Source organism: Nyctibius grandis, chromosome 24 (genome assembly GCF_013368605.1).
Source record: "Nyctibius grandis isolate bNycGra1 chromosome 24, bNycGra1.pri, whole genome shotgun sequence".
Taxonomy (NCBI): Eukaryota; Metazoa; Chordata; class Aves; order Nyctibiiformes; family Nyctibiidae; genus Nyctibius; species Nyctibius grandis.
This window is the reverse complement of record NC_090681.1, coordinates 2,852,547-2,872,923: the sequence shown is the minus strand read 5'-3', so window position 1 is coordinate 2,872,923 and position 20,377 is coordinate 2,852,547. Positions and strand designations below refer to the sequence as shown.

General features: G+C 41.2%; 2 protein-coding genes across 8 annotated transcripts; one reads left to right on the top strand and one right to left on the bottom strand.

Moving 5' to 3' along the window:
- The first annotated feature begins 2,650 nt into the window (after positions 1-2,650).
- On the top strand, positions 2,651-13,715 carry SRSF10 (serine and arginine rich splicing factor 10). 6 transcript variants are annotated; one of them, XM_068417668.1, is made up of 7 exons: positions 2,652-2,872; positions 4,994-5,100; positions 6,860-6,961; positions 8,592-8,754; positions 9,053-9,106; positions 9,279-9,380; positions 12,486-13,715. In XM_068417668.1, the coding sequence occupies exons 1-7, from the start codon at positions 2,808-2,810 to the stop codon at positions 12,502-12,504; spliced, it is 612 nt and encodes a 203-aa protein (XP_068273769.1). In that variant the 5' UTR covers positions 2,652-2,807; the 3' UTR covers positions 12,505-13,715. The 6 variants fall into 6 exon arrangements, with proteins under 6 accessions (XP_068273766.1, XP_068273765.1, XP_068273769.1 ...); XM_068417665.1 differs by lacking the exon at positions 12,486-13,715 and having other exon boundaries at positions 2,651-2,872; positions 9,056-9,106; positions 9,279-12,474; XM_068417664.1 differs by lacking the exon at positions 12,486-13,715 and having other exon boundaries at positions 2,651-2,872; positions 9,279-12,474.
- Positions 13,716-13,986: 271 nt separating this feature from the next.
- On the bottom strand, positions 13,987-18,478 carry PNRC2 (proline rich nuclear receptor coactivator 2). 2 transcript variants are annotated; one of them, XM_068417672.1, is made up of 4 exons: positions 18,297-18,478; positions 17,917-18,018; positions 17,016-17,220; positions 13,987-16,290 (listed from the first exon to the last, which is right to left on the bottom strand). In XM_068417672.1, the coding sequence occupies exon 4, from the start codon at positions 16,270-16,272 to the stop codon at positions 15,850-15,852; it is 423 nt and encodes a 140-aa protein (XP_068273773.1). In that variant the 5' UTR covers positions 16,273-16,290; positions 17,016-17,220; positions 17,917-18,018; positions 18,297-18,478; the 3' UTR covers positions 13,987-15,849. The 2 variants fall into 2 exon arrangements, with proteins under 2 accessions (XP_068273773.1, XP_068273772.1); XM_068417671.1 differs by lacking the exon at positions 17,917-18,018.
- Positions 18,479-20,377: the final 1,899 nt, after the last annotated feature.

The window sequence follows — 20,377 nt, the reverse complement described above, 5'->3', positions numbered from 1 at the left end:
TTCTGGGATAAGGCTGTCCTCAGGAGCAGTTTTACTGCCGTAACCGTGCAAGTATCATTGTGTTCATTTTGCTTCCCAGGCAGTTCTAACACTAAGTACACTTTCACAGACTAAATTAAATTCCATGCGAGTTACACATTAATAAGATCAACAGAACAGAAATTAAGACACTGGTAAAACTCAGGGAGAGGCTGGTTTAAAGCATCCGTACTGCAAAAAGCCATATAAGAGCTTGAAACACTTCTGTTTGGCAGTTGCTGGGTAACTGCTGCTAACTACACAACGAAACACTACCAAAGGGAGTGTAGTTTTCCAACAGTAAATTCACAGAACACTGCAAGTCTTCAATGACCAAATGCTGCATCAGTAAGCTGTAGGATACAAAATATGAGGCACTTCAGGTTTATTTCTAAACTAACGCCGAGATCATTCGTTACTCTGAACATTACACATTTAAAGCCTGCTACAAAATAACAATTATTTGCTTTGATACATTATGACATAAAATGGGAATGGTGTTAAACCAAAATGTGTATATATTTGTTTGCTTTTAACAGAAACATTAAGGTCTTATTTTGGTTCAATAACTACTCAAATATTGCCAGCTCACTTGACATAATCTGCCTTGCAAACTCACTTCTTCCCTGTTCAACCCCTTATCAAAGTTCATCCTCAACACGTGACAACTGGTATACAAAGGCGGTTTAAGTTATAGATTGTAGATACTACATCCTAAAAACACACTAATCCTATAGAGCACTGATGCTAAACCATTTTAATTTGAAAGCACTAAAAGTTCTTAAAAGAATACTTCACCTTACTTACTTCACAATTGCGGTGATTTAATATTTCCAACAACCATGCCATCTTTTCAATCCAATGGCAATATTCTTCTGCCACAGGACATCTCAGATTTAGGTGAAATACTCAGTGCAGTTCCTTACGTGAAGCTGTCAAAACCCAAAGGTTTTCGATCAGATTGTGAACCTCGCCCCATTGCCCAAAGTAATCGATCATTTCTGGATGACAAACTCTTACAGGTTTGGATGCTAGCACTGGATCCACTCTTCCACAAAACCAAGTGAATTTTTCTGCAAAGGACTTCATGAGAGTATTTATAATCTTATTTGGTCTTGTTCAAAACTGTTCATTTCCAATTCAAAAAGCTCCGAAAGCGTAATCCTGGCAGCAAGTATTTCTATCCATCACCAAACTCCACTCTTTGGTGATTCCATGGTTTTTCAGAATGTCTACAGATGGATTTTTTTCTGCTTTGTGTCATGCACTCTCACCATCATTTCAGTCTCTAATGTGCTTTCTTGGCTTGATTTTCATATTCTTTTGATGACTTGTGTAAGCAGATCTGTATATACATTGCACAAGGTAACAAACTCAACCCGCTGCTAGCATACTTAGTACAGAATAATGTTAACTGTAGATATTAAATGCAAAAAACTTTGTCAGAGACCCCCCCATCTCTCTTCTGCAGAGTCCTGAACACAGACCACTGAGCATAAAACCACCATCTTTTTTTTTTTTTTGGAAGAGCAGCATATGTAGTTGACATACACCTCCTGTGTCAGTGATTGAACTTTATCTGTCATTCAAAACCTGTAGAAATGTCAGGCAATTCTGAGTGTGGGATTGCCAGGATATGAACAGCAGTGTCCACCCACCAGAGTTTTCATTCATATTCAGCCATTAAAAAGGGAAAATATGCTAGTGACAGACATCAGGACTGCATCAACTATTTAGTGTTTCTCTTCCATCTGCAGTTTGCTGAAAATTCCTCACACCAGCAAAGATGCAGACATGCTGCTTTATTGAACCCTTCATCAGATCACCTGTAACCGTTCAGTCACAGAACTGCCATTTATCTGCCTATATACCTGTTGGTGAGTCACACATTAAGGCGTTAAGAAATAATTTCTCTAGCCGCCTACTTTATTGTTCTCATCACACAGATGGCTTTAGTAAAGAAGGGCAGGTCCTTGGCAAACAGCGCTGCTCTACAACTGCCTGATGAAAACTCCTGGGGCACAACAACGCTGTCCGTAACGGAGCCACAGAACAGTGATTCCTCAAGCCACGGAAAAAGGCCTCACACAGCGAGCCCGACACCCCAACCCGCCGCTGCGTCAGTTTGTTGTGTTGCCCGAGTGCACAGGAGTGAGCCGCAGCACCTAGAGGTGAGTGCGTGAGGCACCTCTCCCCTCACGTGAGGGGTGACTGCGTGAGACACCTCTCCCCTCACGTGAGGGGTGACTGCGTGAGGTACCTCTCCCCTCACGTGAGGGGTGACTGCGTGAGCCACCTCTCCCCTCACAGCGGGGGCCCCGCCGCCATCTTGCCCGCGCGAGGAGCGCCGCTCGCGCTCTCCTCCCTTTTTCGGCGGGAAAACCCAGCGGCCGCGAGGGAGGAGCAATGCGCATGCGCGGGCGGCAAAGCCGTGCCGGGGAAGGGGGGGCCGCATTCCCGCTCGGGCTGTGAGTGACGGCGGGCGAGCTCTGCGCTTGCGCGCCTTCTCGGCGGGCCGACGGCGCATGCGCGCCTTCTCGGCGGGCCGACGGCGCATGCGCACTGAGGGCAGGGCCGCTTTTGGCGCCGACAGTCTCGCCCCCCCCGCTCCGCGCCGTGTTTCCCTCCTCGCCGGAAGCCCCGCGGGAAGTCTCGCGAGAGGCGGCGGGCGGGCGGCCGTGGCGCTGCGTGCAGCTCCGGAGGGTCGCCTCAGCCGCTCGGCTCCCCGCAGCGCCTGGGCCCTGCCGCTCGCTCGCTCCCTCCCCCGCGCCCCCCTCGCCGCCGCCGCCATGTCCCGCTACCTGCGCCCTCCCAACACCTCGCTCTTCGTGCGGAACGTGGCCGACGACACCCGGTGAGTGGGGGCGGGCGCCAGCGGGGCGCGGGGGCTGCGCAGGCTTTGGCGGGCTCGCTAGGCCGCGCGGGCTGCCGCCGCCGGAGGGGCGCGGGGGCCCTCACGGAGCGAGGGGAGGGAGGGGGCGAGGCCGGCCTGCTCCCTTCTGCTTTACCTTTCTCCCTGCCTTGCCTTCCGCTCCCTTCTCCATTTTCCTCTCCCTCCTCGCGATGCTGCTCCATTTCCCTCCTCTCCACGAGGTTCGGTTTCAAAACAACCTCCAGAAAGAACAAAGCTGGGCCGGAGGAAAGCGAACCTCGCGTACCCGCGTTTGAGTTTGTCCAGCGGGACACTGAGGCGGGATTTGCGTGCCCGCCGCAGGGATATAACCGCCTGCGCCCCTTGGCAGTGCTCAGCAGGCGCTGGAGTTGTGAATGCTCTTTCGAAATACAGCGATTGTTACTAGAAGGGAAAAAAAAAAGCGCGTTTGCTGCGGGTGTCCCCAGAATTCTTGGCATAGTTCGATCCGTTAGTATGGTAATTGCTGCCAGTTCGGGTGGAATGTTGCTGCATTAATTGTTATGCACCGTGTCCTCTTATGCCGCTCGGTATAGAGTAATAATTGTGTTGTATTTCTCAGTAATAATTGTAGCAAAATTCCATGAGGACTAAATATGTGCAGCAACTTAGTGAAATAACTTTTCATAGCGAATTGAAATAATTAAAAAGTGTGTATTGCACAGGTTCTTATTTATTGCTTGGATATTTTTAGTAAACTTGTAAATTTCTCCGTTTCTTTTTTGCAGTTTATCGTGTCCCTTTTGTGCTTATCAGCTGTGAAACACTTACAGAGCATATTAGTATAGAATGTATATGTGAGTTAGAGCACTCTTAATGTTGTTAATTGTAGAATTTGTATGGAAGTCCCTGTAAGGTTTAGTTGTATAAAATGCAAGCATGAGTTTTCAGACTTGCTGCCTGGACAGCTTGCACCAAAGTTGTTCAGTAAATAACAGTACCATGGGCACGATGGAATGAATTAGGAACCTTATTGTGGTCAAAAATGTAAATAGCTTCGAATTAATTTTTTTGGGTTTTTTAGTGACTTTTCTTTCCTCTTTCTGGTAGTTTATTTTAGTGTAAGAGCAGTCAGGGAGGACTATTACTTCCAAACTTTTTAATGTGATGTGGGTCCTATTGAGGCTTTTGCCATAAGCTTGTGATGAGACGGTACATTCCTCTTAGAGGTGGTTTCATTGTGAGATCTTGATCTTGGTTGTTGTCGTTCCCTTCTGCTGTCATTGACTATATGCAGTGTAGATTCTTTCCCAGCGCATGAGAAAGAGAAATGAATAGTAGTAACTCTCTCATACCACATAAATATGGTATTACATCAGTCTTTCTCATACAGGTTATTGTCCTAAAATGACACGAAAATACATGTAAAGAAGCTGATGTGATTAAGAAACCTCTCTGTTGAGGAGATGGTAGTTGTTCCAAGTGTAGTTACAGATCTGTTGAACGGTTTTGTGCTCAGCTCTCTTAAAGCCACCTCTTTGGAAAAGCTATCCTAAGGGCAGGAGTGGTTGCTCACTCAAGTTTTGTTCTATTTGATGTGGTTGTAAGTATTGATTGTTCTATGGAAATGAGTTTGTGCGACTGGTTTATTCTCGTACTGTTTCTTTGGATCTTACAGTTGATGTTTGCTTGGTGCAAAAGCATTGTCAAGAGTTACATGAGGCACTTGAATAACAATAATTCTCAGATCCTTCTTTTCACTTTCTGCCCACCTTTACTAGTACATCCCGCATTGAATGACTAATATGTATCACTTCTGAGGTTACACTTCTATTGTAGAGTTATGCTGAACACTGGTTTCAAAATGCCAGGCTAGATCTTAAGCATCCTGAGTCTTCAGTGCTTCAGAAAAGCCTAGTGTGTTGCTCAACAATGAACCACTCAAACATTTTTTTCCCCAAAAAATGTTTTGCTACATGCATCCTCTGCCAGCTGTTTCCAAAAAGATGGGTGGTCGTATTGATTGGAGATTTTTAATTTTTTTTTTTATTATTTTTTGTTTGGTGGATGTTTTGTAACACCTTACATAGTGAAAAAACATACAAGATATTTGTGATATTCTAGGTCTGAAGACTTGCGCCGTGAATTTGGTCGTTACGGGCCTATAGTTGATGTATACGTTCCACTTGACTTCTACACTCGTCGTCCCAGAGGATTTGCTTATGTTCAATATCCTTTCTTCAGATGGCTGATTAGTGAGGGGTGTTGAAGTTTGAAATTCAAGTTTGTGTAAGAGGTAACAAATCTAAATGAAAAAGCAGTTTACTTTTGTGTTGTATCTAATAAGTGTCTTACTTATGTTGTGGTGTTTCATTATTTTGGAAGATTAACTTCTCTCAATTGTTCTTTGCCTTTTTGCAAAACTTAAATCAAGTCCAGTAATATAAAAGCTTGCTTATGTCACTGAGATTAATACTATATGATTTAAATGAAAATTTATCGCTGACTCAAAATTGTCTAGCACATTTTTATTATCACTGGTATGTAAGTAAACCTGTGCTTAGCAAACTGTGGCTGGTATTCATTGTTAATTTAACAAATGGAAACTGGAATCACTTGATCAAAATCAGATTGTGTAAAAAATGAGGTGAACTTCTTTCTTTAATATTGTCCCCTAATTTGCTGTCCTCTGTTGTTGCCTCAGAATGTAAAGCTGTACAGTAATGGCGACCCCAAAGAGAAAGCATGAAAGAACCTTTAGAGTAGAGTTCAACAATTAAGGCAAGTAGACAAGCCAAAGACCTCTTAAGGATCAGGCTTGAAGAGAAGGGAGAGTTTGGGAAAAGAAAAAATAAAGAAAAGCTGGAAGAAGGACAAGCCATAATGGGAGACAAAGCTTCGCTTTATCTACAAAAGGGGGAAAAGGTTGTTTTTCAAAGTAAAAGATAAAACCATCTGTCATTTTTGGCCAAGCATCTCATGACAAGTCCTTCTGACAAGCACTTAAAGAGTTAAAGGTCAAGATGAAGTTGAATGGTGGCCAAGATTAAAGGAGTCATACCTGATGTATCCTACAGAATAACAGTTTTTCTTCTGTTTGTCACGTAAGCAGTAATTTGATGAATGATTCTGGTTTAGTCCATTGACAAAACCTGTAATATTTCTCTCGTGAGTGCTGTTGTAACTGTGGTCTTGAATGAAAGTGCATTCGTTCTTGGTTTATCAAGATACATACCTACAGCATGGTAGTTTAGTTTCTGCATAGATTATGCTGCTGATGAACTGGGTTGCTACGAGGAGAAAGGCAATTTGTTCATTCAGGTCACATAGCTGGAAGATGTGTGAATTACAGCAGTGGTCAGTCTACTCAGTGGATTAAAATTAGTAATGTCTGTTACTGAACATCTGACCTGACTGATAGTGTAGGGGGTTCAGTGTACGCTTTTATCTCAGACTGTTGAAGGTCTGTATACGTGTCCATGGCATTACATAATTTAAACTTAAAATCAGTTGGTGAAAAAAAGGAAAGCGTCATCCCAATTCTAAAATTAATAGGCACGTGTTAATTTTTACTGTTGGTATGCCTAACTTAATTTCAGAACTAGGGTTTAATTTTAGTAAAGTCAACGTAGTGGAGAGAACTGAATGACCATTAACAAATGTATTTTGAAAAGGATACCAGTTTTTTTTCCTTGCATAAGTACAAGTGGGAGAAGAAAAAAGTTAGAGTACCACATAGTAGTTGCTTGCTGATGGATAAGTTCGTGGTCATATTATGATATTTTAATTTTATTATAGGAGTTCTCAGCTGGTGGTTAATTAAATATTACTAGTGTGTACTGTGGCATGACCAAAAGAACTTAAAAAAAAAAAAAAACAACCCAAACAAAAAAAACCTGTGAAATTAGAAAATAACTATTTTTTTTCAAAATTTCAAATACCAAATCTGTAAACTACTCAAATTCCCAAGTACCTTAACACCCTCCACATTTGAAGATGTCCGTGATGCAGAAGATGCTCTCCATAATTTGGATCGAAAGTGGATTTGTGGTCGGCAAATAGAAATCCAGTTTGCACAAGGGGATCGGAAGAGTAAGTGCCTTGCATGTATTTCATCAGACTGTGATTTTAGCCTTAATGTTTAGTGCCAGGCAACATTACGTGTGTTATTAACTGTTGTGATATGTTCTTACTTGTATATAAATAGTATGTGGATGTTTTGCTTTTTATCCAGGAACTATTAATGACTCAATTAAAAACAGATAACTGCGTATAACGGTCACTTACCACAATCTGATTCTTGCTGTTAGCTGAAAATTCTTAAGAGCTTTCTGTCAGCTCTGTCAAGCTTTCTTCACAGAAACGCAGTTAAAAATTCTCCCTGTCAAAACGAGGAGCCCAGTTTTAATGTGGTGCAATGTTTATATGGGTTGAAGCATATTAGTGATTCTGTGTTGACATTTCCCAGCGCAGTCTAATTTCCAGGATTGAGGTAACGTCTTCATTTTCCTTTGGCTTCAGGATAAAAGTAAATTTCACAGTATCTCAATTCAACATGGAACAGCAGTCTTATTTTCTGAACAGATAATTGTAAAGAGAACTTACATCTTTTCCATCTGTTATTCATATGCATATTCTTAATATATAGATAGTGATATTAAATAAAAATAAAACATGCTATTGGTAAACCTAACACATACCTGTTGATCTAAAACAGGACTATAATACTATAATAATATATAATGTCCAGCTTGGGAATAAAAATGCCTTAAAGATCTTTCAGTTAAAGCTATCAGAGAAACAACCTCACTGTCCAGGCTTCCCTCAAATGCACACATTTAACTTTTATTGAAGTCAATGGACATTATATGCTCTGAAGGACAAGCTTCTGTCCTGTATATAAACATTGGGATTCCTTCTAAGTTTCTGAACAAAAATTAACAAAATCTACCTTAGTGTTGTAAACTGCAGCACTTAAAACAACAATTGTAGCCGTTTAGTGTTCATTACAGCATGATATGTTTAAAAAACTTTGAGCATGGTCTTGGGTTTGAATGAGAATGGGATTTAATACAAAGGAGAGATAACTATGCTGCTTAGAGAAAATACAACAGAGGTTGTATAAGTTGTAATAAGTTCATTCTTAATTATTTTAATAACTAAGCTACAGAGTGAACGTGCATCATTGTACTGGCAGGGAGTACTTTTTGAATCAAACTTCTCTTTGTGTGGCATCCACTGCTGCTGCTGTGTAATCATTAAAGACGACTGTGGATCAGGTGTAATGCGTGGTGCTGTGTAGTCAAGCAAATGGGTGTTTAATTAATTCCCTGTTAGCTTTCACTTTTTGGGTAAATTCAGGAATGTTGGAATGTTTCAGTCATGGGTTTGGCCTGTCATACCAGTTTCCAGGTGGCCTGAAATCACCTTAGCCAGTTGTGTTCTGGTTTTAAGGACCATTAGGCCTTACTAGTTTTTGGGGTTGTTTTTTGTTTGTTTTTTTTCCCCCTAGATTTATAATGCCCACAAGGCTGCATTAATTTTTGTCCAGTGGTTAAAGCAGCAAAAAGCAAATGGCATACAGCAATCTCTCATCTGTCCTTTTCATAGTTATGAATTAGGTTTTCTGCTAAACACCAAATATATGGATTAGTAGTGTCACAAAAGGGAAAGTACAGCATCTTTTTAAACTTAAAATGTTAAATATTGCTATTTTTTACAGCACCAAATCAAATGAAAGCCAAGGAAGGGAGAAACCTATACAGTTCTTCTCGTTACGATGACTATGACAGATATAGGCGATCTAGAAGTCGGAGTTACGAAAGGAGACGGTCTAGAAGTCGTTCTTTTGATTACAGCTATAGAAGATCGTATAGTCCCAGAAAGTAAGTGTAGTGTGTGTTTGGCTTCAACTGCACAGCAGTCTGTTGGAGGAGAAACACCACATTGACTATTTAATAGTTAAAATTTTGAATAATCTGTTTCTATACTCACTTTGTAATTACTTGTGGGAGTTACGTATCTTGCATGCTGCATCAAATCAGAAATACTGAATGAAATTATTCTGTGCTTCATTGAAGAATAACTAAAAGCAAATGCACAGCTTGAAAAATAATTTGTTAAGTATTTGAATACATACATAGGTATTTGTCACCGTTTACTTTTTCTGATGTACCTTTTTAGCAGTAGACCTACTGGAAGACCTCGTCGTAGCAGAAGCCATTCGGACAATGATAGGTAAAATACTTTTTACACCCTTTAAATTGAAAACTATATCACTATATTCCTTTAACTATAGGTTTAAAAAAAAGTTTCTCCTGCAAAAAACGGTAAACAATTTTTAATGTACTAGATGTCTAAGAATAGTGTTTTTACATTCAAATCTCCTCTCTCCCCTTTATTCTGATAGGTTCAAACACCGCAATCGATCTTTTTCAAGATCTAAGTCCAATTCAAGATCACGATCCAAGTCACAGCCCAAGAAAGAAATGAAGGCTAAATCACGGTCTAGGTCTGCATCTCACACCAAATCTAGAGGCACCTCTAAAACAGATTCTAAAACACACTATAAGTCCAGCTCAAGATATGAAAAGGAGTCGAGAAAAAAAGAACCAGCTAGATCCAAATCACAGTCAAGATCACATTCTAGATCTAGGTCAAAATCCAGATCAAGGTCATGGACTAGTCCCAAGTCCAGTGGCCACTAACAGTGTATCCATGTTGGTTTTAGGCATGTAAGATTCATTTACACACAGTTCAGTTTACTTAAATTATCAGGAATATGATGTTGCAACAGTGCTAAAAAATATTTTCTTTGTCAGTTTTCCCTGTAGCCAACAATGGTTAAAATCAAAACAGTGTTGAGAAGCCACTGACAGAGCGAGCGAGAAAAAGAGAGAGAGAGAATGTCCACTTGGTTAAATGTCATGGGCAGCTACTGATTTGGTTGTGGTGTCTCTATGTATATTTTTGTAAAGATTTGCATTTTTAATGCTTAGGTATTGGTGATGACTTGATTGATCGTAACTTGCAACATTGTCCTATTAAAAATGTCATACCATAGAGAAATTGGTACCAGTTTGTGCTGAACAGTTAAACCAACTGTTTAACTTGTTCTTTAATGCAAAACTTTGTGATAAAACAGAAAACTGGACAGCTGTAGTGCAACACTGACCGCTGTGAAATGCAGACTGGCAATTTTATGTTTCCATTGTTCAGAGGCAGGTTTCTGTGTTCTCCATGCCCACTGACACGAGTAGGTTGGTAAATGGAGCTCTATGGAGAGATGTTTTTGAGATTTCTCTTTAACCCTGCCATCCAGAGAGATGGTACTAACATTGCATGTACTACATGGGGAGAGAGTTGGTCTTGGAAGCTCGTTCTGAGATTGTGCAGTATCGTGACTTGTCAGGAGAGAGGCTTCACTGCTTTTGACCTGGCTGCTAGTACTAAATGTGTGAGGGGGGCGAAAAAAACCACCTTGAAATGGAAAATTAAATTCAGATTTCAGCAAATGGCAGAGCAACTAAATATTAGGTTGTGTGTACATTTTATGCAGTTTTTGTATCTATTCTAAATTTTAGTGAGCAGTTAACCATGAAATTGCTTAGTTTTCCTGCTGTTAGATACCAGTAGATTGTTTCGAGTTGTGTGTGTACAGTATATAAGAACTAAACTTTTATGCCAATGACTCCTGTGGTTAGTTGGTGTATTCATAGGTATAAAACTGTAGCCATCTCTCTTCTTGAGTAACAAAGGCTTGCTTTTACACGTCAAAAAGTATTTGGTCAAGCAAGTCTGAATCACTTCTTCCTCAGAACGGATAGTGGTTTGGTTACAAGATTTCATTTTACTTAAGAACAAATGTTTGAAGTTGGATATGAACAAAGAGCTGCATCTCTAGCTATTTAGTTTATCACTAATACAGTATATTTAGTAAATTGAATGTGAAAAATAACAAAACCAGTGTGTAATCTTACCAGTATTTCTCTAGAAGGCAAGATACTTTGTTATGAAAATGGCTTTTGGCATTGTTTTTTTTCTATTTACCTTCAAAAGCCAGCATCACACACCTCGTGTTCCTTGCTGTCTTCTGTAGTAGCATATAAAGACATTGATTTCAAAAAGTTCCTCTTTAGAGAAATGTTTTAGGTTTGGGTTTTAGTGTTTTCAGCAGGGCCTTTGAAGAAATGCAGATGGCTTTTAAATATTGGCAGTGGAACGTGCTTAGGGGGTTGGTTCTAGACTCTTTGTACATTTGATAGTATTTCTAACTTTTTCTTTACTGTTTGCAGTTAATGTTCATGTTCTGCTATGCAATCATTTATATGCACGTTCCTTTAATTTTGTAGACTTTCCTGGATGTATAGTTTAAAAACAGCAAAAAGTCTATTTAAAACTGTAGCAGTAGCGTGCAGCTCTAGCAGAGGAAAGTTGTGGGATTAAACTTTGTATTTCCTTTCTTATAGAGGCTTCTAAAAAGGTATTTTTATATGTTCTTTTTAACAAATATTGTGTACTACCTTTAAAACATCAATGTTTTGATCAAAATAACTAAAGACCCAGCTTATTTTCTGCTTGCTGTAAATTTAGCAAACATGCTGTAATAAAAAAAATGAAGGAAATACTGATCCACTGGAATTATTGTAGCTTTAGAATTTGACTCCAGAGCATGGTTAGGAATAGAGCTATACATCCCTTATGGAGTAAAATCCTTACTACGGTATTTCAGTAAAGTCAGGAATTTATCATTTAATGTCTGAATAAATATCATTTCACATTTTTAAAGGGGTACTATGATAACAATGATAAGCATATGTTTTAGCTGAATATATTGAAATTTCTTTTCCATTAACTTTATTTCTGATGGACTTCCTTATGGTTATAATTCTGATATTATTAGCCAGGTTATGAACTACTTAAAATCAGCAATCAAAGATTCATACAGACCCAAATTTCTAGTATCACCTTATTGATTTATGTTTGCCATATCAAAAATTATGCCAGCAGTGGTGCTCTAGAAGGTGGTAAAACTTTGCTGATGATGTTTAGAAATCAAGCTGCCTCCTGGCACTTGTATATACAACTGGTGGATCTTATGCCACTGAAAGAAAACAGCTCTGAAAAGCACTTAATTGCTTTGATAAACCCACTCCTACACTCTGTAAATTGAGCTGGGATTATCTTGCAGCTTTCTGCTTGTAACAGCAGCAAACCCCACCCTTTTTTCAACTCTCTTAAATGAATATAGTCTGCATAACTAAAATCCTACTTAAAAGTGGTCCACCTGACTGTGTCGTGGGAAAGAGTGGTTACGTTTTTGTCAGCAGCCTGCAAGGGATTGCTGTAATTAATGTCACGTTAGTCCAGCCAGAATTACAGCTGGATCGGTGGGGAGGAGGGAGGAGAACATCCTTGTGTCCAGGCTGAGGTTCTAATTTGAGACTGCAGCGTAATAGTAACTATACCTTAACTATTTTGTCAGCATGTCCTTTATTGTGTGCCTCAACATTTATGTATAGCACAGTTTAAATTTTTTTTTTGTCTTGAAAATCCAATTCATTGCGAGTATAATGTAGTATCTGACAGTTCTGATGGTTCTTTCTTTCTCTCCCAGAGGTAGGACTAAACTTTGACTTGACTTGTGTATATGAACAAGCCAGAAAAGCCGAACACAAACCCACGATGTTTCAAGAGTGCATGAATAAAGATGTTGTCCTAGTTCTTGCTCCCATGGAAAAATTGTGAAGAAGCTGTTCTGTGGGCCTTTCAGTTGGGGACGAGTTAGCAGGATGTGGCCAAAAGGGCAGGGAATGTTTACGCATTCAGGCAAGTCAAGCCTCAGCCCATCTAGATAACACCTCCCTTCCTTGGTGCAGGTATCCTAGTCCTGCTCTAAAAAAAGCAGGGGCCTGTCTTGTGCAAGCTACCTGCAGGTTATGCACAGCTGGAATGCAAGAACATACGCAGGCTACAAAAGATCGTGTGTAGGCATCTTTCTTTTGGAGTCTCAAGAATGGTGGGAATTATGTTTTTTTTTTCTGTGGTAAACTAGATTTTGTCATTCCTGCAAAATTTGTAGAATTGAAGTAGCATGTAAAAATTCTGCTGAAAGTAACGGCTGTGCTCCAAAGTATCTGCAGCGTGTTGATTTATCTCAGCAGTAATAGAAGGCTCTATTGGAACTTCTTTTTCACCACAAGTCCACGCACCCAACTGATAATTAAAAATCTTAAATTTAGTGGTTAAGTAGCTGGGTGTTTAAATTAGGGACTATAATAGAGTGGTCTCTGAAAGCTAAATGTTATCCTTTCTATGTCTTTTAAAGATGTTTAAATGTACAGTATAATGGCTTTATTGAAAGTGGAAATTTTCAATTTCAATGTTATTTTGAGCTCTCTTCTTGGAAAGAGCTTTTTTTTTTTTTTCTTACTGTTTAGTCTGGGGTAACAGCTTGAAATATGTTCAGAGAAGGGCAATTGGATTGATCTACATTGCAGCACTGCTACTTGATTTTTTGGCAGGGATGTTGCAGATTAACCTTTTGAAGTACAAAGGGATAAATTTACACATTTTTAGGACATAATCACCCATTAATAATTGCTGGTTTTCTCCATTTATCTTGTAACTTGCTTTAAAAGTCTGTAGTCCATTGCTATAATATTTGTCTAAAGATGCTCTTACTGATGAGACTATGATAGGAAGGGAAGACTATGTACCCTGTAGTGTGTTTGATCAAAAGATGCTGATGTTTTATTCATACACATCCTTTCTTCTTGAGTTTTGTGTTCCATCTGTGCAAATAACCCTGTGAATTGGGAATAAAATGTACAAGTTTTGACTATAACTTGAGAGCACCTTCTGACTTAATTAACACAGCCGTAGTCTGGTGGAGATGGCTCACCAAGCACCGAATACCCGAGGGAGCTCCCTCTAGCCCAGATTCTTACCAGATAGAGATAATTGTAATTACGAGTTTCTTACCTGTTAAGGATACAAAAGGGGGCATTTAAATATATCCATCAGTCTTCTGAAGTGTCGGAGCTTTATAGAACTCCTTGAGCTGCCAAAAAGATGTAATCCCACATTTCCATTACCACCTTAAAATAAATAGATGCTTTTAGGGGGTGAAAAGTTTAGTTTATTTAAATTTTTGTTGTTTCCAATTTGTACACACACCATTAGTAATAGACAATTTGAAGTCGAGTATACATGATTGTAACTGGGATACAGCTCACACACTGGTGAAGGTCCAGGTCACAAAGACCCAAGTTTAAAGACTGCCAATATTTCATCTGATTTGGAGCAAGAGATTGTAAACATTCAGCCAGCTGCCAATGCATTTTGAATGTACAGAAAGACATCTCCAACACTTCAGTCTGCAACACTCCCTTTCAAAGCTAAAGCACTTTTTTTCAGTAATTACTGTATTTGGAAATAACTTTGGATCGTGTTCTCACACTTCAGTTGTTTCCCTTGCGGGATCCACTGAAGGGTGACAGCACTAAGAGCTTGCAGCTGCCCCGTCCCCACTCTGAAGTTGACACATTCTAGCACATACTGGGACAAGGCAGGGGGGTAGCACTGATTCGGTTTAGAAACAGAAACAAGTTACAAAGGCTTCATGGAGCACCCAAACTGCATCTGCATTTCTTGTAAAACATTGATTGCATTTTGAACACCTTAGTGTTTTTTCATCATTTAATACACACCTCTCCTATACATTCACAAGTATCTTAAACTTGAGCAGCTTTTTTTTTTAATTTTTTCATTTTATTAAAAAATTCTAAATAAGCCTGTTTTGCACTGAGTTTACTTTAAAAGGAGCTCACAACCAAGTGAAATGTGCATATTCACTGTATGTTAAGTGCAAGGGCACAGCCACAAATGTCTGTTTTGTTTTTTTTTTTTTAACAAAATATCTTTTTTAAAAATCAGGCCATGTACTCAACATGGTCATCTTACATTCAGCAGTTTTGTACTAAAAATACTTCTGTGCAGGAAAGCCCAGCATAAATTTACATATGCTACAAAGTTTTACATTTATTTACATGGCTCTGTCTTCCCTATGAGAACGTTTTAATTCCTGCCACAAGCTACTGTAACTTAAAACAATTATTACAGGGTAACCAATTTAAGACCAGCCTAAGGAACTAGTCCACCTTTTTCATGATTTAAAAAACTGATATAAAAATCTATTTTAGAACTTATCAGTGCCATCGGAATACAAAGGATTTTTCAGGTTTTTGGCAGTCATCTGGCAATGCAGCGTCGTTAGTTGGCACAGTCTGACTTGAGATTCCCCACAAGTGTTGCTAGAGCTGGAGAGAAGCAATCACCATCTGCCTCATGTGTTCTTCCACCCTTTCAAGAACACACACCAATACGTTTCCTACATCTCAATTTTGGTCACAGGCTTGAAATGTTTGTCCAGCAATTCAGCAGTGCCAAGTAAAGCTCACAGGTATAAACAAGAGAATAATCTGGTTCACCTAGTGCCCGGGGGGAGGTGTCCTCTGCTCACAAATCTGCTCTGCAGAGTTTTTATTTAACTAGCAAATTTTATGCAAGTTTGAAAAGCAGCAAAGTACCTGACTAAAGCTTTCAGTGCATTTTTTTTCCAGTTAATGCTGCATTAAAGTTAGGTAAAAGCTGGTTTTCTATACCAAAAAGTAGTCATGATTCTAATTTTGGGAGACAGTCCCATTTACTCTTTACACTAAACACAATAAATGGTGACTGCTCATGATTTGATTGTATCCATTATAGAGAAAATACTTATTTCACAGTGAAGTGAACACAGCACACAACTTCTGAGGTAAAACATGAGGGGAATGTAAACTTCCACCCTTCTCTTCCAGGTGACTCACTACATGCAGCAAGAACACGTAGCTCTGTACACCTGTGCATCTGGAGTTAGGAATAACAACTCTCAAATTTGAAACCCTGTAAATAACTTTAAAAATATGAAAAGTTACATCTCAAGCCTGGACTTTAAGTAATGTTTTAAGCTGAAATGTCATCATTTCTTTATCAGAAGGTTTAAAAGAAACAGGTACCCAGTGGCTTGGTGGCTTAGGAAGAACACTTGGTGAGGGTGGCTCACTAAATTTTGCTCCAGCGTAGTTCTGATTGGTTTGAGGTGTGAAAAACAGGTTGCGATTCGATAAAGCAGGACTCCAATTTTGATTATTGGGGAAATGAACATTGTTCTTTCCCCCTTTCTGCATGGCCTGCCATGCACCAGATGACGAGTTGCATCCATGTCCTCTTTCTTTCTTCATGTAGGTCTTCATCTGCAAATTCTGGTCTTTATTCTTCTGCCTGTTTTTAAGTTGTTGATGGTTCTTGGTGGTATTTCTAGACTGGGGAACTGGAATGTTGAATCGTTCTCCACCACCCATCTTCAACTTAAATGTCACCTGTACAAACGGGGGAAAAAGTCAGTGGAGTTTGCCTTACTACTATTTTTTTTTAAACAAACTACTTCAGATACTTTCTAGATTCTAAGCCAGGGGACTGAAATCAATCTAACCAAAACTTCCATCAATTGCAAGTAGTGTTTCTTCTCCTTTACTGGATGCCACTTCCATAACACCTAAGAACTTAGCTGACACACTCATGAGAACTGAATTATAATGCAGCATATCTTCCAAGTGGGAGATTACTGAATCTACAAGGAGTAACAGTTCTGCTGCTGATGGCTGACCAGCACGTCATGTACCAGCCCATCCTTCAGCAACTGTACCCCAGTCCCCTTATCAACAGTCACAGCTTTGTCTACCTACATTATGAAAATGCTGGTCCTCCAGCCAGCGCAACTACTAAATATGCTGGAAGAATGTGAAAGACACGCTGCTTGCAAAATATAGTGCCAAATTTAAGGTGTTAGTATTTAATTCTGAAGACATTTAAGCCAAGCTTGTTACACCTAAAGGTCTGGGAAAAGTTTGCGCTCATAAAGCCACTCCCCAGTCTTTCTGGAAAGTCCAAGATAAACCCAAAGTGAACTGAAAACAACCTCAAATGCAAAGCAGCCATTTGTAACTGCACTTCCACAGCAGACAGCCAGATACTATCACAAAGTGCTTGGCACCTTCATGCTGACTCTCCTACAGTTTCCTGTTCATCTCCCACCCCCATGTACCTTTCAGTTGTCTTCTCAGATTCCACACTCCCCAACTCTTGTCCCCTTTCTTGCTTCCAAGCCTGAAAAAGTAGGTGCTGCCTTTTGCTGGACTCCTTCCTTTGGCTGGGAATAGAAGTTTTCATGGGCTGATCTGCTGTATTCAGCCAGGAAGCCGAGCCCAACATCGGATTCTCGGCACAGAAGCTCCAAGGGAGAAGTCCCACTGCATAAATGAGAAGTCTGAATTCAGGTTAAGGAAACAATTGTTTCCCTTTCAAATTAAAAAACGTATCTAAACAAGCTGAAATAATTCAGAAAATTCATAAAGTCAGTTGTGTCTCTTACTTGTTAAAGACGACAATATGCTTCCAACTTAAAGAAAAAAAAACAGCATATTTATATAAACTTCACCACCATACTTAGCATTTCACAAAGAAAAGCATTTTTATCATGCTATATATATCTTAAATATTTTAATTAAGGAGAGGCAAGCAACAACCTTATCCTTTTTTTAATAGGGGGGAAAAAAGTCAAATACAATGGAAAATACTTTGGGATGAACTCTTAGGGAACTACCGCTTCAATGCATCAGTCTCGAGCACAAAGAAACCCTCCCTGAAAGCCACCCGGTGAGAACTCACCCGCCTGGCTCTGTGGGACCAGGGCAGGAAAGCACCGCCCAGAACCGCTGCGCACAGAAACTGTCCCCAAGTGTCCCCACACTTCCCATGAAACCAGTCGCACCCCCAAACCCTCCTCCAGCCATTACACCAGAGCTCCGTTTCCACTCTGTCAGCTGTTTTTTTCACCTTCGTTAGCAAAGTAATTCCTTATTAACTCTTACAATAATTTCCTGTTTAGCCTATGGCTCATCCTCTCCCTTTAAAATTTTAATCTTAAGGCACTCCAATCTGTTCACCTCCCCCAAATCGATGTGTCACTCTTCAGACCACCAGCAGCCCAGTTCCTCTCTCCCCAGAAGAGCCGCCCATCTCCATTTCGAGCTCTCGCCTCACTGCGACTAAAACGAAGGGCCGAGGTAAAGTCACCAGCACAACCCCAGCTGCCGTCTGCTCCCACCGGAGCGCCCCTCGCAGGCTCGGCGCTTGCCAGAGCTCCATCTGTTCGTCTCCAAACTTCCTCCCTTCTTCTCTTACCTACACCTCCCCGCTCCCTCGTCCCGCCAGACCCCGCCGGGAGCCGGGAACCCCCGTCCCCGCTCCCCCAACAATGGAGCAGCCCCGCGAGCACAACATGGCGGCGACAGCGCCCGGCCCTTCCGCACCGCTCCTCCCTTACCGACTTCTGTCCGTCTCGTTCGCCCACAAGCACAGACACACGCACACACGGGCCTTTAGGAACCGACCCCGCTGCTCCTCCGCCGCTGCTCTCCGACACCCCCCTTCCGCACGGCACAGCCCAACCCGTTCCACTGCCGGCCGCTCCCCTCGCTCTCCCACACAAAATGGCGGCCGCTTCCCTATTCCGTATAACACCATCACCCTCCTTCCCCCTCCCCACACCACCCTGCTCCAGCCAATAGCAGCGCGCTCTCTGCTCCCTCCGCCAATGAGAGCCAAGCCCCGCCTGTTGCCGGGAGGGGACGGGGCAGACTGGCCGCCGCGGGCAGGCGGGGCCGCCGTTTGAATCTCCTGGGCGCAGGGCAGCTCGGGAGCGCGGCGGCCCCGGGGCCGCGGCCCTTTGTCCGGGACCGGCCCCTGCGCCGGGCAGCGCCCGCGGCACGGCCCGGGGGTCCCGGGGCTGCACTCCCCAACCCCCGGCCACGCACCCACCTTCCCCCCTCGCTGGGGAATTAGCACAACAAAAGGTGGGGGGCGGCCGCGGCAGCTGCCGCTCGGGCCTTCAGAGAGGGAAAATAATTAACAACAACAAAAAAACCCACCACCCTCGGGCTGTAAGAGGGTCCCCCGGAGCGGGGAGTCACTGAACAGCGAACAAAGAGCAAAAAAGAGGAAAATCCAGCCCCTCAGAGACCCCCGCCGCAGCTTTCCAATCGCTAAATGGACCATCTCGAGTCTGTCGAGCCCATGCCCCACAACTGCATTTATTTAAATTAAACCATTTCTAAAATTTAAATTATTAAAAATAATTCAGAGGGATTTTTAATGTCAAAACGTAGGGAAATGCGTGAAAGGGAAAAGCTCACACAGGTTTAAACTAGTATTGTGGGAAGGGATTCAAAACTGCTGAGCCCTTGGCACCGGCTGCTGTTTGTGTTTATATTCCCAATTATATTTTTCTCATTTTTTTCTTATTGTTTACACTGAAAGCAATGAGATTTGGCCTTTACCGTGTACAGACTGATTGAAAATTACATATACACAGGAAACCTGCACACTCTTAACGAGATCTCCCGCTCCCTGCCCACCACTGAGGGGCCAGTCAAGCACTGCACGCTGCATTACAGGCCAAAAAAAAGGAACCTCAAAAGAAAAATACAAGCAACTAATTCAGTTTAAACAGCACCAGGGCAGGAAGTACTTCAAAACAACACATGAACATGCAGAGGTTTTATTTTGAGGCATAGACACACACCTTCTTGAGTTCATCGAGGTACCCCAAATTTTTAGCTACAGAATGGAAAAATTACTCTTTCCTCTTTTATATTAAACCATTTAAACCAGAGCTGGTTTCTTACTGACCAGCACCTAGTACTACAGGGCCCTGACCCATCACAGGGTCTTCAGGCACTAACAGGACAAAGTACTCAAAATAGAAGCTGCATCTTTACAGAGTTTGTATTTTATTACGCAGCATTATTGAAAAAGACATGGTATGTTTTAATATACAAGACGTGTTGACATAACCAAGCCCAGACCTTTGTTCATGTTATTGTATGTTTGCACAAACCAAGCTGAGATTAATTTGTGTTCCTCCCTTTGCTCTGTATTTCTTGGCACAATGTTATGGCTAAGATCCTTTTAGTAGCTTTCATTTAGATAGAAGACAACAGTATCTGCTGTAATCAAACACTTAAGCCTTGAAATTCCACTAATTATCTCAAACAACTCTTCTATAATGCACATCAGCAGATTTTTGCTTTGGTTGTATCTTTAATGTGTTTATATCCGCTAAAACATCACCTCATCTCAGTGTATTCATGTTTTTAAGCCAGGATATGTCACTGGGATTTAGAAATAGCATTTTACTGGCTGCAAATGTGCTCTCTTGTCTGGGGAGCAGAACAGCCATGTACTTTTCAATTCAGATCAAGGATGACATGAGGGCTGGCAGTTTTTCCTTGCTATCTTTTAGATGTTTTAAAAAACATCTCGTCTTTCAGAACTGGTTTTGGGGTCAGGCTGACACATTTAGCCAGAGGGGAGCTGGAAGTGTCAGTGATAAATCAACCCTCTACT